Source organism: Biomphalaria glabrata, chromosome 11 (assembly GCF_947242115.1).
Source record: "Biomphalaria glabrata chromosome 11, xgBioGlab47.1, whole genome shotgun sequence".
NCBI classification, from domain to species: Eukaryota; Metazoa; Mollusca; class Gastropoda; family Planorbidae; genus Biomphalaria; species Biomphalaria glabrata.
Window position 1 is genome coordinate 1,191,187 of NC_074721.1, and position 20,132 is coordinate 1,211,318.

General features: G+C 37.4%; 1 protein-coding gene across 1 annotated transcript in view; it reads right to left on the reverse strand.

Annotated features, from left to right (window-relative positions):
• Positions 1–1,559: 1,559 nt before the first annotated feature.
• Positions 1,560–20,132, reverse strand: part of LOC106079843 (homeobox protein LOX2-like) — a 64,096-nt gene continuing 45,523 nt past the window's right edge. The window contains exon 2 of the mRNA XM_056045698.1: positions 1,560–8,945. Coding sequence (XP_055901673.1) covers positions 8,665–8,945 — 281 coding nt within the window. The 3' untranslated portion in view covers positions 1,560–8,664. The remainder of the gene's footprint in view (positions 8,946–20,132) is intronic.

Genomic DNA, 20,132 nt, shown 5'->3' on the forward strand with positions numbered 1-20,132 from the left:
ATGATGTAAAGGTCATCTGATTCTGTGGCCTACGGTTAACGTGGGTGTCATGTGGCCAGCACAACGAACAACCACCTTTACTTTTCCCCAACTAATGTCAGGTACCCATTAGAGCTGGGTGGACTCAAGGGCGCCCTAAAATCCCGAAATAAAAATCCCAGTCTTCACTAGGATTCGAACCCGGGACCTTCAGTACGGAAGCCAAGCGCTTTACCGCTCAGCCGACGCGCCCTTTATCTTTGTATCTTTCTAAGTATTTTATTAGATTTTGTTTTTGTATTTGAAGATTATGGTTTTATGTTGTAAGTATAATTGCTACTTTACTGTTAGTCTTCTGTCCTGAAGGCTTTCTAAATTTAGTGATTTTACTAAAGGTGTTACTCTAGTCAAATGTGAACATTCGTTTGTTATAAATCTCACTGCTCTAGTTTGTGTCTGTTCTCCTGCTCGATCGAAAGAGACTTGCTGCTTAAGACCAAGATAAATTTATGCTAATAAAACCAAACAGCAATGCACTCACAAAACATGTGGCTTTGATTGTTTTTCACAATTGGCAAGTGACGTCCCCTTACATCGACTTACGCTTTCTTTCTTTTTTAAATTGACGCCAGGAGAATGCATTTCAGCATCTAAGAAAGAATGGGAGAAAGCGGACTCCTTTTGGGGGAAACTTGCATCGCTCAATCAGATCGACTTCGCATAGGGGATTGGGGATGACGAGTGTTAGGGGGTGCGTAAAAAGTAAAAGTTTAAGAATCACTGAAGCAATAGGTTTAGTCTCAGAAATTTGCCTTATCAATTAATCCCCCCCCCCCAACACACACTTTTTCCGTCCTTGCGATCTATGTGGCAGTTGATGTGAAGGCCGTCTGCTTCTTTGTCCACTGTTAGGTGTCATGTGACCAACCGCCTTCAATTTCCGGTGCCCAAAAAATCACGAAATTGATAAAAAAAAAAAAAATCCCCGTCTTCAACTGGATTTGAACCCGAGACCCTTCGGTTCGGAAGCCAAGCGATTTAACCCTCAACCACCACACCCTATTACAAGTCTAGATAAGCATCTAATGAAAAGTTACTTATGGATTTTCCAGATGTAAAACAGCTTGTGGTTCGGGCGTGGAGACGAAAGGCCCAAGAGAGATCTGAAAAGAAGTTATGTGTTGAAGCAGGCCAGAGTCCTCCATGGGCTGTCGCGAAACTGGGATGGGTGGATATATTTTTGGACTTTCGGCACATCGGCTTAACAGCCACTCAATATTTTTGATGAACAAGACAACGAAAAATAAATTTAAATAAAAAAAATAACTCAAGATTTTGGCACTTTTCAAATGAATGTTCTTTTTTTTGTTTTTTTAAATATCAACATCGACAATTTTCTGAAATAAAAGATCACTCATACGCTGATACCAACATAATGATTAATAAACAAAGAAATAACAACTGAACTTGCCAGGCCTAGAGCGCGGCCTTCGAATAATAACTTAGAAGCATCAATCCAGCTTTCAAGTGTACATCAAATATCTCTGTACATGTACATCAAAAAAAAAAAAAGTTGCAAGTTTTGGGGGGGGGGGGGGTTACATGTGGGACAAATTTGGGCTCTATTCTCGTTTCATAAGGTTTATCGTTCTCGTCTGCTGTCTGTCTGGACTGGACCACACAGACAGATGTCACATTAGCTCATACGCACACACGCACAGATACGTAATTCTTCAATGTCAGATCTATCACACACGCCTCGACAAAGACACGCACACTTACGCACACACACACATCATGTGTACTTTTATATTCATAATGGGAAACACTGGACATAAGGATTACACCATAGACATAAATAAATAGAGACTGGCCGATTAAAGAGTTTTATGAAACAAAAATGTGTGACTCTCCATTTTTTTGTACTTTATTATACAGCATTTATGAGCAGTATACAAGTTAAGTATTCATATCTATTTCAGCCACACACCTAGAGTCTATATATATATTGTAAATAAGGAGGCAGTGTAGTTTTGTTTAATCTCTAAAAATGAAGATCATGCAATTTTTTCATAATTCGGAAATCCGAATACAATAGATATACATGTTTTCAAGTTACATGACGTTACTTCCTTCGGCCAGTCTATATTTATTTATGTCTATGGATTACACACATAATAAGAACATACATTTTCTGTCAAGAATACGATTGTATGAATTCAGATTTTTTTTTCTACTGCGAAGACTGGTTAAGTGCACAATTTCTCTATTATAAAATACAAATTTGGTAAATTGTATAAATGGCTTATGTATTTAACGGTAATCATTTTAGATGCAAGCAAAACAAAACTTTTACTATTAAGACATTATAACACAAAAAGATTCAAACAAAGTTAAGGAACTTTATCGAAAAATTAATCCATACAATTAACCCATGACTTAAGCTATATATATATATATATATATATATATATATATATATATATATATATATATATATATATATATATATATATATATATATCAGACTTAGGCCTACTATTATTTTAAAAAAAATATATATTAGACCAACTACATTTCTGAAGAGCGCCCACTCCAAGCTAACTGACTTTTTCTACTTAAACTCGATCAACACCTGGAACGAGGCTTTGACGCAAAGCGGTGGACATCTGTTGCCAAGCGGCTAAAGGGATTAAGCCACCAACCCAACTCTAGGGCGAGATAACACAAGAACTACAAAGCGGAAACTGATTGGGCAAGAAGGTCGGCACAGAAGTGAAAGACCGAACCAGTCCCCACCCACACGTCGAGATTCTGAATGAATTACACAATGATTGAAGCGAAATAGTAGATTGTAGTGGTGTGGGTGAAATGTGTTTAGTTACTAATGATACTTTGATTGTAGGCGTACCGAAAAGGTCGACTCAAGGGTGGATAAGCAGGGCAAAGTAATGTGTATAGAACAAGCTGTGACGAAGCCAAGACTACACAGTAGGATGTTAACATAAAGATGTCAAATCAGGTCAAACCTGACTTCTGCGATTTTAAAAGTCTACACATGAAGCCAAGAAGAAAAGAACTGCTACTAGAGTTGTATACAAATTACGAAAATCTCATTTTATCGAGGAGAAACAATAGAGACTCGCCTGAAATAATATGAGACATTTTCCACTATGAACTCCTATAGAAACTTGCCCTGAAATAATATTTGAGACATTTTTTGCTATCAACTCCTATAGAAACTTGCCCTGAAATAATATTTGAGACATTTTTTGCTATCAACTCCTATAGAAATTTGCCCTGAAATAATATTTGAGACATTTTTTGCTATCAACTCCTATAGAAACTTGCCCTGAAATAATATTTGAGACATTTTTTGCTATCAACTCCTGTCCGCTTCTAGGTTTCTATCGCAACCCACCGATATGACGTAATCAGATTGTAAAGATCGCAGATTGAGCTGTAAGAAGCTTACGATAAAAACCTGCCAGCCTCTAACAAAAAATTGGAAACTCAATAACTCTAGAACTATTGTACTGGTAGAGAACTGCTTAAATTATTTGTTTTTAAATATTGTTGTAACCCTGCCTTGCACCAGTGCTTGAGGTGCGCACGAGCGCACTAGTGAACGTAAACAGGAAGAGACTAGAATGGAGAGAAGAACAGTGCATCAGGGATTGCGAAGAGTCTGAATGTTTGGAAACTAAGAAGCCAGCTTTTGGTGCTGCCTGAAGGAGCGAAGCGGGGAAGGCTGTCGTTGGTCCACATTCGGGTTGCTGTCTAAAGGACTGGTAAATTAGTAGAAAGACTCTGAGGAAGCTGAAGGATGCTATGTGTTTGTCCTAGTGAATAAACACCTGTCTTTATTTCCTGTTACACTGTGTTGTGTTGCCTGCTGTTACGTTGAGTGCCTACCCAAGAGTTACAACAATATGGACAAAATATTAGTCCATGTAAGGACAACAAAGTTCCGAATGCGGACAAAGTCTTAGAATATTAACTCTGAATTCAATACTTTGAAAATCTGAAAGAAATCACTAGCTCACTAGTAAGCAAGTATCAAGACATGACACGTACTCCAACTAGAGAGAGACCACTCGTTGACCTACTTTGTTTTACATTTTTGAATAAATGTACATTTAAGTTGGATCTTTTAATGTAGTGGTCACTACAGACATGGCAGAGAATAGTTTACTCTAAGTCCTAATGAAAATTCGTTTGTTTTAGCATTGAAAAAGAAAATATTGTCAGCTCAAGGGAAATAAAAAGATAGCATGGAAAAAAATTAGTACAATTGAGCTAATACATCGAAATATACATAGTATAGTTGGATTATTTGTGCATTGGTCCATCCCTTTCACTCGATCTATATGGAAAATACTTTTTTTCCCCCCCAAGATTGGCAAATAAGGACCTTTAAAAACTATCTTACAATTCTGCATATCAGAAATGTACTGGCGTTATATTTAGAAGTATACAGCCTTCACAAAAAATGTAAGTTTTATGTCAATAAAATGTAAGTTTGTGAGTAGTGGGGGGGGGGGGGGCGGGGTGTCAATGACTATACAAACAAGAAAACAACATTGCACTGTCAAATTTATAGCTGATTGGATCAGTGTGTATGTCTATTTTTATCTTATACACACGTAACTTCCTGTTCCTATGTACATTGTACAGTCATGTGTGTTCATATATACGGGGCTCTCTCATTCCTCCTATATTAATATTAAGGTGGTACTGTCCTGTCTGGCAAGCTGCTCTGTACATATTCAGCGAAAATTGTTACGGAAACCAGATTAGATCTTTATAGACGCTGCAGATATCCTCTTGCAATAAATCGATGCAGTCTACAAAGGTATAAAACAGAAATATTTTTGTTTTAAAATGGCTTTACAAATTTAGATTAAGATTTACGAGTACAATTCACGTAACATGCCTCCTGGGAGTGGATATGTGCTAGGCTGTGGTATTGTGTAGTATCGATATCAAAGACAGAAGCATGGGTAACCATACACTAAATGTATACCACATCACAGCAAATCTATTCAGTGGTCACTCTTATCTTATATAATGCAGACGTTACTTCTTATCTTATCTTATATAATACAGACGTTACTTCAAAAAAAAAAAAAGATGATTACAGCATCACTCATACAGCAGCAAGGTGATGGTCAAGTGGGCATGGTCAGGTGGTGGTCAAATATTACATGACATCAAAGTGAAACAAAACGACGTAACAAAAAATGTCTACTAACATTTATAAGATAAGAACCTAATTATCGAACAGTAAATAATATTTGTAAAAAAAAAAAAAGTATATTTAGAGTTGGCATAAATAATATACATATACAAACAAAATATTCTCGCATGTTTAATACACATTTTAATTTTGGCAAATAAAGGTTCACGATAGGTTAAAACTTATATATAAATTAACATACATTTACATAATACAAATATTCTTATATATATATATATAAATATATCATAAAATTTATATTTTGGTACATACCATACACTTAAACAGAGTTATCTCCAAGAGACTTGTCAATAAAAATACTTCCGTTACAGTTATGTATATATAATAGTTAAAGTTGTAAATAACTAAATACATTCTGAACAAAACTCACGTTCTCTAGTTACATTTAGTCTTTATCAGGAAAAGCACAAAAAAAATGCCTCAAATTGAAATGTGAAGACTGATATAAGGTGGTTAATGATTCCGAACCGACGGGTCCCGAGTTCGAATCCTCGTTTTTTAATTTTTTTTAAATTCGGGGTCTTCAGGGCGCCTCTGAGTCCTCTAATGTATTTAGTTGGGGAAAAGAAAAGGCGGTTGGTCGTTGTGTTGGCCACATGACACCATCGTCACCGTGGGCCACAAAACAAATGACCTTTACATCATCTGCCCTATAGATCGTACGGTCTGATGGGGAACTTGACATCATCTGCCCTATAGATCGTACGGTCTGATGGGGAACTTGACATCATTTGCCCTATAGATCGTACGGTCTGATGGGGAACTTGACATCATCTGCCCTATAGATCGTACGGTCTGATGGGGAACTTGACATCATTTGCCCTATAAATCGTACGGTCTGATGGGGAACTTGACATCATTTGCCCTATAGATCGTACGGTCTGAATGGGGAACTTGACATCATTTGCCCTATAGATCGTACGGTCTGAATGGGGAACTTGACATCATTAGCCCTATAGATCGTACGGTCTGAATGGGGAACTTGACATCATTTGCCCTATAGATCGTACGGTCTGATGGGGAACTTGACTTTAATGTATTTGATTAAAAAATTATTATTTTAGTCCAGAGTTTAACTTATTTGGATGTTCATTTTAGTCCAGAGTTTAACTTATTTGGATGTTCATTTTAGTCCAGAGTTTAACTTATTTGGATGTTCAAGATGAAAAACAAACTTTAAGAAACTAGAATGTAATCAATTTTACATATTTTAGGGCAGAATCGAAGAATCAGACGTTTCTGGAAAGTTCAATTTCTATCAAATATGAACACATTTTTTGCTTCTTCAATAGTCACACATTCAGGAAAAAAAGTTGACAAATATTTTACTCTGTTATCAAAATATTTGATTTGTTACTTTTGTTTTAATTAAAACAATGACTGAATATAGTTTTAAAATTGTCTAAAATGGCTTTAAAAAATATCTAAAATAGTTTAAAGCGAGCAATCAACTATGGGAGGTAGAGTAGATCAATAATAATTGATCAGGATAAGTAATTGTTATATCTAGATTTGATATGAACAGAAATACTATTGGCTCACAAATATACATTAATCAAACAATACAATCATCTATTTATCACTGGGACATTGAGGACACTCTCCAAAATTGTTACATTTATTCTCCTTGAATTTGAATCATGAAATATTATACGGCTAGTTGGACCGCTAAAAGTAGTTAAGCCATTATACTGCCTAATAAAGTTAAGTCATTTGACTGCTAAGTAAAGCTAAGTCATTTGACTGCTAAGCAAAGTTAAGTAATTTGACTGCTAAGTAAAGTTAAGTCATTTGACTGCAAAATAAAGATTAAACATTTGACAGCTAAATATAGTTAAGTCATTTGACTGCTAAGTAAAGCTAAGTCATTTGACTGTTAAATAAAGTTAAATTTGACGGTTAAATAAAGTTAAGTCATTTGACTGCTAAATTAGGCTTAAGCTATTTTAATGTTGAGTGAAGTTAATTATCCTTTATTTCTTTCTCTAAGGATATTCTAAATACTAGTCAACAAATCAAATGTTTGGGTTAAAGAATGATTGAAAAAGATTTCTATAAATATTTCATCTTGTCATCGGGCAAATGCTATACAATCAATATCTTCATGATCTATTGAATATGATTACATTGTACAGTTTGTGTAATATTTTAATTACACAATTACATCCTTATCATGTCAGCTCAGATACAAGGACAACGAAGATAGTTTTATTTGAGAATGTTTATCGTTGCCACAATGTATCCTAATTTTTTTTCAAATCGGAAGGAACATTTGAAACATGTAAAACATTTAAAGGTACGTCGTTCTTTTGTAAGTTGTGGTTTGTTGAATGCAGATAGAAGGTGTGGCTGCAATTGTTCAACAAATGCCAGGTGATAAGATTATGAATAAGTGCAGTGAATTCTCGGAACGTAAACACGCACGTATACATATCCATGGTTCCAGTAGAAGCCAAGAAAAGCATTTGTCGAAATGGTGTCTATTTACAGTTTCAGACTTGGTGGCGGTCCATTTGCATTGACACGACAAGTGGATGAGAAGGAACAAAAACACACACTGAGTTGTCCTAAGCATGACATTGAAATGTAGATCAACTGGCAGTTGGTGGATACCTGGCACTCATTACGTAACACACACAAGATACAGCTACATCCAGGTCACAGCAAAAGTTGATATTTATATTCATAGATTAAATGACTCCGTTTCCATAGTGATACAACAGCGAGACAATTCTTTGCGGAAGAAGTGACTAACTTCTTGAAGAGAAGTGACTACCCACACAATCAATTACGTTTCTGATTGTAATGAAAACAAAAGCGCTAGGTAAACAAAAGCCAGCGTTAAAGCTAGAATGTTACGTCCTTTAACTTGGGCCGTTTTCTCGTTGACTACGTTGGTGGAAACAATCACCAAGCGGTTACTGTAACTAATTTGATAATACATTTCTGTAAATCTTGAGACTGAATGTCTATACTGTATATCGAAGCCTTTATTACTACACACTTACGCGAGGGATTAAAGCGTTCATTTCCTTCATGTCGAAGTCTCATTGTTTGACTTTGCCAATGACATAGTATTTGTCGATGGTATACTTTTTTTTTTAGCTGACGCTTTAAGGTTGGTCACGTGTGTGGTCACTTGTGTGGTCAGTTACTTAAAATGTGAGATGCTCCATACAGTACACGTGTGGCCGTCTGTGCTGTCCTTTTACCAATCTGTATGGACCAAAACATGCTAGTGTGGTCATCTTTTCAAAGTCGTTTCATCGACCCGTACCGACCACAACAAGCAAGTGTGGTCATCTTTGCAAAGTCGTTTCATCGATCCGCACAGAGCACAACCGACCGAATGACGTCGCTACATACACTATTACAGTAAAGCCGATCTCTGGGATCGATTAACCTTGATCGGAGCAAGTGATCTTTCACCTGCAATCGCCATCATCGCTGAGGTCATCCTCGTCCTTGAACTCAGTTTTGCAATTACTGTTGAGCTCCTGGATGGCCAGCTTCTCTTTCTTCAGCTTCATCCGACGGTTCTGGAACCAGATCTTGATCTGCCGCTCCGTCAGACACAGCGAGTGCGCTATTTCTATGCGACGCTTGCGGGTCAGGTAGTGATTGAACTGAAACTCTTTCTCCAGCTCTAGGGTCTGGTAGCGGCTGTAGGTCTGTCGCCCACGACGTCTCTGGGCAGAGTTCGGGCCTGGAAAAGAGAACAAAAAAAAAAAAAAGGTTGTTGAATAATGTAAGGTATAAATATTTATCAAAAACGAATAATTAGAGGGTTTTTCTCATGCCTATCCATGTGTTAAGTTTGGTCGTGTTAATTACAGATTTAAACTCTACAAGTCTTGAGTTGTTCTCATTTAAATCAGGAAACTCGTTTTATGCCCAAAAGCAATTTCGAAAGCAAAATTGTATCTCTGCATAGTGAGCAAACTTTTGTTGCCCTAATGTTCTGCTTTGTATGAGAGATGTTTTTTTTTTTTATGGTTTAGTGTTTTATTTTATTTTCCAAACTAGAGTTTTACTAATTGTAGATAACTCTTATTTTTGCTGCGAATATCTGATAAAACATCTTCTCTGTAGAGTTCGGTCTAATTTCAATGATAAATATTCCAGTATTGGTCTAAGCATTATGGTTTTTATTTTAGATTTGTAAAACTTTCTTTTAATAAACTCCCTTGTTCGCTTCGATAAAAAAAAAAAAAAAAAAAACTTCTTATCTATATGCGTATCCCAGGTTAGTTTTTTATGTAATATTTTTAATTACCGGGCTTCTATCAACTCACTATGTCGTATGTCTGACTGTTCAAAATCTTTTATACCCTATTTTGACCACTTTCTATTCTCGGATCAAGTTGAAATTTTGCACAATTATTTACTGTCAATGACAACACATTTGAAAAAGGTAAAGTTCCCCTTTTCAGACCTTAGCGATCTAGGAAGATGAAAGATTTAAAAACTCCTTTATCCCACTTTCGGTCAGAGTGTTACAAGATCAGCTGTCGTCATCGAGAAGTACATAGAAGTCTAATTCATAAAGCGCTGGTTGTGAGTGTGTATGTGTTTCGTGAATGAATGTTGTTCGAATTTTTCATCCATATTGTTTTTGTAAAGTAGTTACGCTGAGGTTGTCAATTGTAGTCAAACTGAATTTACATTTGATTGGATCAATAAAATTATCTTATCTAATCTTAAGGTCATCTGTTTCTTTGGAAAACGGTTAACGAGCAGGGTGTCATGTGGCCAGCACAATGACCAACCGCATTTACTTTCCCCAACTAAAATTCGGGCACCCATTAGAGTTGGGTGAACTCAGGGAGGCACTAAGAATCTCGAAATTCAAAATCACAGTCTTCGCCGAGATGCGAGCCCAGGATACCAAATTCGGAAGCAAAGCGCTTTTAACCACTCGGCCACCGCATCCCCCAATGACATTACATGAATACATTTAAAAAATTAACCAATTTTTAAAAAATCTTAAACGTTATTCGGAACACGAAGATTAGAATGTGCAAGCGAAAATTTTTTCTTACATAATCATGGCGTAAAATTCTCAGACTCGGGACTCTCGGAGACCATCCGAAGAGCATTCCATACGGTACTCTATCAGAAAGACTTTAACATCCTGGTGTGAAGCTCATTGAAACATTAAGAGCACGCGAATCTCTAAAAGACATTTGACTGAAATGAATTTAGGTGTACCACGTGACCCCAAAGTAACACTTATTTTCGCACATTAAAACAGAGAGCGTGCACGCACGGGGGCCACGCACAGGGAGACAATGCGACACCGGGTCCTTGACTCAAAAGTTAAAAGGGCTTCATCGGATCCTCCCCGTTACACCGAGTCGCTAAAGTGAACACAGGAGACCCGCACTTGATCAACCCGAGGATAAGTCACTCAGTCGAAACACGATGAACAAAACATTCATTTTCTCTCCATCTTTTAAGCCCATCGCTTCAACCCAACAGCTAAAACACAACACATGCCAGTGGAAGCCTTTGGTCCTTACCAAGCCACTTCTCTTTGTCGAAAGCATTAATGCTAAAAGCTAAAAAAACACTTTTTTTTTTAATTCGTCAGAATTGCAAAGTAAAAACTACACATTTTAAAATGTAGAAAGGGGAAAAAACTATTTTCATGATACATTGGCCTTCACAGTTCACCGTGTCCTTGACATTCATATTACATCCGGTGCTACCTCTATACAGAGAGAAAAACGTAATATTCGCTGATGTTTTAATGACAAAGCTAGAACATATATATTTGGAGTGTTATACTATGGCCAGGGGCGTAGTTAGGGATTTTCCATCGTTTGGGGCCCGGGGGGCTTGACCTCTTTGGGGGCCCCTGCATTTTTTGCGTAATATTTAATTTTTAATGTAAAAAAAAAAAAACTCACTTGGAGGCCCGGGGGGATTTTCAAATTCTCTCCCCCTCCTCCCCCACCCTAGCTACGCCACTGACTATGGCACAGGAAATTCCAGGAGATACACATTGACACTGGGTGAGGAGCTAAACATTTCAACATATACGCATCTACACAGGACAGGTAATACACATTTACACGCGGTCAGAAGATACACATTTACACTGGGTCAGAAGATACACATTTACACAGGACATGTAATACACATTTACACGGGGTCATAAGATACACATTTACACAGGACAGGTGATACACATTTACACGGGCAGGAGATCCCGCTAGATTTTCACCTGAACGAATAATGAAATTATATTATTAATTATCTCACGCAGACTCGTCACTGCTTTGTTTTAGTATTCAAAAAATCTTTCTCGAATAAACTATTTAAAAAAAATCGTTTCAAAGGTCAAAGCGATTGTAATATAACTATGTAGTGCTCTCAACATGTCTGATAACCTCTAATAGCCCCCCCCCCCTTTTTTTTTTTAAAGTTCCCAGGCCTTCAGACAGACAGGAGTCCATGTAATTAAGTTACTAATGTTCGTCGCTGATCTCCAGACTACTAAAATGTCTGCAGAGCTAGTGGACGCTGGGAATTACTGTCCAGAGCTGGTCCGCAGGCCGACCATCAGCATATAATTATACAACTCTATGCGGCTCTATGCGCTTAAATCATAGAGAATATTCGACTTCGGGAGAGACGAATAAACAAAGGGAGAGCACTTGTGACAATGTATAATTTGTCAAGGGAAGTTATCAATGAATACATTAGACTAAATGGATCAAAATACAGCGACTAGTGTACAGAAGAAGTCAATGAAGAACAAAGATTTTATGTACACGAGTTTCAAAACACAAAATATTCAATATAATAGAGACCTTCTGTAGAATCAGATCGCGCAATGTAAATTCATGTCTTTGCTAAAACCTATGGCTGACGTGATTTCTAAAAAGTAAATATTTTCAGAATTGCCAGGAAGTTGTAACGAGGCCGCGATAAGTAAACACCGTTACTATAGAAACTATAAATTTCCAAGAGCAAAGAGTCATAAGATATGGTTCATTCTGGGAAGAGTATCGTAGTAATAATCTCAACTCCTGATCTTATCTTATAAATCACAGACGTTCATTCAATGAAGAAGATAATGAAGATAATTACGTCCCACACGCAATAATGTTAAACTCTATCAAGCCATATGCCCTCTTGTCTGATTCAGGCAATCCGTTCCATGCTGTAACGACAATAGGTGGTGAAGTGGGAAAAAAAATGGAGTTTTTAAATTATTGTTAATTTTGTCCTTTACTTCAGTACCATCAACAAAATAACGTGATCGCGATATTAAGACAAGTCTCTTTCCTTCTGAACACTGTATACGCCAAAAAGAAATGAGCTATTAATAGTTTTTACCAGTGGTGTAGCTAGGAATTTTTCATCATTTGGGGGCCCCTTCATTTTGCGTAATATTTAATATAAAAAAAAACGATTTCGAGCAATCATATGGGGCACCCCCTAAGTCGGGGCCCGGTAGGATTTTTGAAATTCTCCCCCCCCCTCCCCTCCCCATAGCTACGCCAATGGATTTTCCGTTATAGATGAAAATCTTACAATAAGAAAGTTGTCTAGAAGAAGAGCGACTTTCTTTAAAGTTAGTTGTATTTCTTTTAAAAATAATTATAGCTTAAAAAAAAAAAGGACAACTACAGTATTCATGGATCCAAAAAATGGGTCACAAAAGTTTAGAAAAAAATGTAAACAATGTATCGAACAAGAATGCGACTACAGTAAACCATTCATTTTTAAGTGTCCTTTAAATTATGATGATGCATCCTAAAGCTGTTCTGTTCGTTGCTAACGAAAAATAACACAAAAAACAACCGGGTTCGTCATCTATTTTCTTTACTCCAATCTGCTTCAACTCGAGACCCACAGCCACAAAATCTCTGGGAGAGAGCCATAGCCCCCGCGACCTACAGCCATAAAATCTCTGGGAGAGAGCCATAGCCCCCGCGACCTACAGCCATAAACTCTCTGGGAGGGAGCCATAGCCCCCGAGAAAGATCAGGAGATCCCGTAGAGTTTAAAAATGGATTTTTTTTTCTCTTCCATTCCACCCTCTTATATAAAAAAAGAGAGAATCCCAAACTGCTTGTGTCTTCTGCTTGAGTGCAAACTGCTATAAGGCCGTTCTATCGTTAAACGATCTCCAGAGTAGCAAGCGCCTTGAGTTGCGATAATGGATCTTCGACGCTTTTGGTAGGTGGATGTATTGAAAGGTGAAGGAGGGGGGGGGGCTGCTGGGGGGGGGGGCGTAGAGAGGGGCAGCCAACACACTACAAATTTTAAAAATGTGGGCTGCATATGTAGCTGATTTCATATCGTGGGGAACAGTGGCGTACCTATCAGGGATCATCATGACGAAGTGGGGAGAGGGGGGGAGGGGGGGGTAATTCGGGCTGGAGGGTCATCCACCCTACATGGTGCATCATCGCAGGGATGGGGGTGGGCGGTGGTTGAAAGCGCCCCCTTCCGAATATGCTGTTCACTGGGGTGTCATCTTTTAAAAAAACTAGAAACATGTCAGGAACTTTATCATTTCAGAAGCTTTGAATGTGTTGTGAATAGGTGTTTACGTGTGTGTGTGTGTGTGTGTGTGTGAACAAAACATTTTTTTTTTACTAACTGATGCCGAGCTGTTTTGGAATAACGTAAACAAAAGTTGCCTCCCCTTGTTCAGACTTATCTATGGGGGCAGATGATGTAAAGCGTATCTGTTGCTATGAGCGACGCTTAACGACAAAACGATTCTTAACTTCCCAAACTATGCCTGGTACTCATTAGTCTTAACTGGACTGAAAATTTCGATTTACACGGGGGTCAGAAAGAGACTTATTTACACAGAACAGGAGATACCGATAGATTTTCATTAGAATGAATGATGAAATTATATAATTATTATTATAGCTTTTATATGGCGCTACTTTCATGCTTACAGCATGCTCAGAGCGCTTTTGGTCCAAGTCCAATCTCATTTGTGGACAAGTGGGGGGAAGAGGGTATCTAGGAGTTGGGGCGCTCAGTAAACACAACTCTGCCCGAGTCGGGTGTCGAACCTCGAGCCCCCTTCTAGGTAGCCAAGCCAAGCCAAGTTCAAGCGTACTTAATAATAATAACCCATTTTCCATAAGGAAATTTGTCTTACAATGTGTGCATTACACCAAAGAAAACATTATGACTATAGAAAACTAAAATATACATTTACACTAGACTCATTCATAATTTACATGTGAAATAAAATTTATATCAGATAGTTGAATTTTATGAAACGAGTCAATGCCAGGGGGGACAAAAGAGTTTTTTTTTTTTGTCTCTTTGTTTTTGCTATCAGTCAGTGGTCAAAGCTTTCTTTTACTATTTCAACCATTCTTTCTCAAATAAACTTTAAAAAAAAAATTGCAAAGTTCATAGCTATTGTAATATAACTGAAAGCCCTCACGAGGTTTATCTTATCTTATATGATACAGACGTTACTTCAAAAAAGAAGATGATTACGTCCTACGCGTCATGCATTTAGTCATGCATGTTAACCGAACTCTATACCCCCTCGCCACCAAGCCTATTATAATTATTAATATTAATAATAATTAATTAGTTCCTTGAATGTTTATGGTAGAGTTTTTAAAATCCCAAAAATCCCCAAATGACATATACTTCTGACTGTCAATAGTCGACATTACGTATTCGACTATATTTCTCTACAGTTTTATTCAATTAGTTACCCGATTTTCCTTTATACAAGATTCCACTATTTGATTTTTTAAACAAAATTTAGTTTGCAAATTTAAAGTCCAATTTAGAGTCTGGACATAGGTTAGTTTATCGTGAGATTCTCCTAAATGTTTGGGGAAAAAAAACTTTTTATTTTTTTATTTTTAAAATGGTTTATTCAGAATATACTTTCATTTACAATAACACACAAGACAAACAGGTTAACGCATCCACGTCCAGACTATATAATACTGTTGAGTAGTCAAGGTTATTAAGAAGTTGTATATAGTTCATGATCAAAATACACTGTTCATTGTAATATACCCGATGGAGTTCATCAATTACAAAGTCATTGTCACAGATATAGGAGCATAAGCGAGTGGTCAAAAGAAAATCAGTTTTTCAAGTTCATTACAAAGATCGAAGATCCAAAATTATTCATACAATACTGCTATAACCCTAATGACGGACTGAAAGGGTTAGTGTGTGTGCGGCCTACTCACACACATGATTCAGGCCAATCACACAGGTCAAGGGCTGTTGAACAAGGGCCATTACTGCTAATGCCCGCAATATGACCAATGTTATGGTCATGTGACCAAAAAGCCTTTACAGACGAGAGACAGTATGTTGGAAAGGACAGTAGAGTCCAGGACAGCAAGCAGTAAGGACTGTGTGCTACAAAGTGAGTTAGGCAGTTCTGTTGTGTAGCAAAGCATTTGAAGTTAGTGTAGCCAATTGTGTTTATTAGCTGTTGTTGATGTATATGTAATTAAATCGCCACTTTGTTTATTGAAGCTCTTGTTGTCCAGTTCTTGTATTAGGTGTGCTGTGTTGTGTTTAGCAGTGTTTTGCAGAAGGCCTGATAGAGAAGAACGTAACAATATATTTTTTTTAAATAAAATGATATTTGTAGATATGTTTGTTTCAGAAAATCCCTTAAACCAAATTTTGAAGCTGATATAGTATTGTGCAAGTCACCGAATAAAAAAAATAAAAAAACATTAAAAAAATAAACTTTCAAAGATCATAACATCGAAGCCACAAAAAAATAACTGTATTTTATTTTTTTTTAAAAACAGTTTTATTGTATTATCTTTGCTTATAGAAATAGTGAAGGTCACTCATACGTCACGTGACGTCTGCCCAACCATTTCATCCAATCAGATCCTTTCTCTTTCCATCTTCCTAAATCGTTGGCTCAAAGTTTCAGCCAACAGCGAAAAGGATTTCTTCCCACAGCCTCCCGCCTCATCCTCCTTTAAGCCTCCATGTTTTTATTAACGCTGGTCCCCCCTTTTCTTTAAAGATAAGAGACTTAAAAAAAAAAGGGAGAGATTGCACAAACGTCCTCCCCCTCCCTCCCAATTGACATTTTCCACTCCTTCTATTCGAAAACTCTGTTGCCAATTTCCAAACGTGAGATTCAAAAATGCAAATGAAATGGGCGGCCGGCTGTGAGACAGCAAGTTCAATTTCAGTTCTATTAATGTACAACTCGGCAAGAACAAGCCAAGGGCTCATAAAATTTGGAATCATGGCGGCATATTTCAGACAATCTGGAAATGAGTTGGCCAGATTTTTTACTCATTCGCTTTCTGATTTATTTTTTTTTATAACGCATTTTGAAAAAAAAAAAGTGAACAGCGTGGCAAGGTCGATAGAGCCAATGAGAACACAGGCAAATGCATCTGAGACATAATCTATTTGTCACACGCGCATGGCATGACATTTTGACATGACATTTGGACATGACATTCTGTTCTTCCCTGTGCAGAAAGGGAGAAATAACCGTGGCAAATTTTAGATTATATCAAGAAAACAATTTGCCCGAGAATATTTTCAGGCAATGCTAAATTTCAAATTTGTTTGTGAAACTCCAACGAACGAGTTGCTTTGACAGAAGCAATGCTCAGTTAGGTTGGGTAATCGATTTGGAGGCCATAAAACGAAAATTATGAAATGAAATTGTTCCGTAGGCACGCGCTAGTTTAGTCGATGAAAAAAAATTATCTTGACCTTTAAAATACTTTTTTTCTACGCTATCACTGAGTTCAGTGAAGCTATTAGTCACTTCTGACACCATGAGACAAATGATAATAAAATGACGTCATCTGACCATCATGAGATAAGAAAATAGAAGATAACGCATTTCAACAAAAAAATGTGAACAGTATGACAAGAAACATGAAGAGTCACTAAAACAAATATGGAAAAGCTCCACACCTTTGTTAACAGATGCCTACGCCGGATAATAGGAATTAGATGTCCAGAAAAGATAACTATTGTCAATGTGTGGGAGAGAGCTAGGCAAAAGCCCATAGACAAAGACATCACAAAACAAAAAAGGAGCTGGATAGGACACACCCTGCGAAAACCAGCTACCACTGTTGCATTTCAGGTGCTTCATTGGAGTCCACAAAGAAAAAGGAAAGTGGTCCAAGCAAAACTGGAAGAAGTCATCAGTGAAGCTGAGGATACTGGAATGACATGAGAGTAGATGAAGAAAGCTGCTCAGAACCGAGTTCAGTGGAGGGGTGTGGTTGCGCGCTATGCTCCCCTGGGAGTGCACGGGATTAAGTCAAGTAAGTCAAGGCAAGGAGTAGATAGATTTCAATGGCACTGAAATTATAATTTTATAGCCATCAAGGCAAAGTGATACTAAATTTGTACACAAAGTCACATGTCATCTAAATTTATGAAAAACAAACAATTAGTATTTTTCAAATATAATTCTTAGTTTATTTGGTCTCCAAGCTAATTAAAGAATGCTCAGTACACCAGTATGAGATCGAACCCACGACATGCGCGTTTCTAGCGCGACGCTGTCACAACTTAGCTAACCAGCCATTCTACTAAATGCGTAAAAGATATAGACTAACAATAAAAAACATTCATTAAAAAAGAAGGTGGAAAGACCTGAATTCGTACTGATGGCTCAAGCCTTTTCAGGCTTCTCAAGCCAACACGGTAACCACTCTGCTAGTGGAGAGCTTATGAGAATGGAAGATTGTATATTTATCTATTGTTTCTATAGTCACGTTCTATTTCCTAGGTTAGTGTTTACTTAGACTCAGACGATGACCTATAAAGGGGCTAGAGAGAAATAACATGCACAAGCTTTTTTACCAGACAGTGTGAGTTGATATAAGCTTTGTAATTATTCTTTTAAAAACCAACACGGAAACCACTCTGCTAGGGAAGAGCTTATGAGAATGGAAGATTATATATCTATCTATTGTTTCTATAGTCACGTTCTAATTCCTAGAAATAACATACACAAGCTTTTTACCAAACAGTGTGAGTTGATATACGCTTTGTAATTATTCTTTTAATAACTAAATAAGAGCCTGTCCTGTGTTTATCTTGCCAGTATTGTTTGGTTTATAGAATGGTCAATCCTTTATTCTTCAGTAGTTTATTTTTTTTTTAGTCGGGAAATAAATATTTATTCCCCTTTGCATTTCGTGTGTAAAATTCTGTAAAAAACAACAACAACAACAAAAAAAAACCCGAACTGTTTAAAGTTGCGTGAATAATGCAAACGGCTTTGGGGGGGGGGGGGGATGGGGAAGGGAGATAATTGTGCAGCTAATTATGTCATGAGAGCTGAAGGCGTTGGACTGTAAAGAGGAGTTAACTGACTCGAAAATCGCCAGGCCAGTTGTTTCCCATTGAACAGGGACATAATGCAATTGATGATTGGAACGGGGCGTTATTTAAATGGATTTCTTTTTTTGCAGTGGGGATTTGAGAATGTTGTGGGTTTTGACGTTAATTTTGTCTAGGCAAATATTTATAGACTTGCAACGAAACACTTGAAAATAATCTTATAAACGTAATCATCATTTTATAATCTCTAGATAGGTCAAAGGTTAAATTGTGAACTGTGTTATTTTGAGTGGTAACGTGGTGGATGCGAGGTAAACGATGGGTCACGAGTTCGAATCCCGATGAAGTCTGACTTTGAAATTGGGGATTTTCAGGATGCCCATGAGTCCAGCCAACTCTAATTGGTACCAAACGTACGTAGGGGACGCGGTGTCGTTGTGCTGACACCCTCGTTGACCGTTGGCCATAGAAATAAGATGAACTTTACATCACATCTGCCCCTCCCCCATAGGTTGCAAGCTTCTATAAGGGTACCTTTACTTCTTACCTTAAAAGTTTTTTAACACACAAAAAAAGCAGTTAAGATATACTTATATAATTTATAGAGACATAGTTGACCTCTTTCAGTCGTAGCATGACCATGACGATGGTTCCTCTTGTATAGCGATTAATGGGATAATAGCCAGCGCATTAGTTTAAGACATTGATACCCCCCCCCCCCCCCAAATACAAGTGTGCAAGTGAATTCAAATACGGAGAATCTAAAAGGCCATTCTTATTGCTCGTCAGATGCACTGAGGGGGAAGTCACACTATCAAATTGTGAAACATTCATCACTATCTATGTCTATGACACCTCAACTGCGTCCCCCCCCCCTAAAGACCAGTTAAGGCGGCATCAGTTTGACTATACTGATAGCATAACAATAACTTCACAGATAGGCAGCTAAAAAACTCGTAATAATACAACGCTACGTAATTTGAAAACCTTAAAAAGTACCGCTGACGTAAGGCGCTGACGACGAAAGGAGAACTTAAATCAACATCCGGCAGACAAGCGCTTCGTCTGCGCAGTGGGGACAAAATATGTGGGTCAGCGTAGCTGCGTGAAATTCTGAACTTTTTCTAAATCTTCGGACTCAATTACAATGTTTAATGGACCTCATTGACCAATCGTAAACAAACAACATTTAGCCACGTGATTCTCTATCTCTTCTATACAAATTACGTAATACACACAGGCTATCACATGACAAGTTTTTTTTTTCGTTGTTTTATCAATAGTATCACGTGGCTAAATGTTGTTTATTTACGATTGGTGAATGAGGTCCATTATTGGTCACAGAAAGAGAAGCGTGATTAAAACAAAGGGAGACTACAACTGTGCTAAAAGAATACAATGCAAAATGTACTTTTTTTTTTTTTAATCCCCCCATATTGATATCAAATACAGCCGATATAAGTAAAAACAACACGCTAAAAATTGATCGATCTCTCTGGGTTTCATGTTTTAGTAATTAGTTCAATCGACTCAATGAAAGGCAGACAAGCACTACGGGCTCACTGGAGCGTAAAAC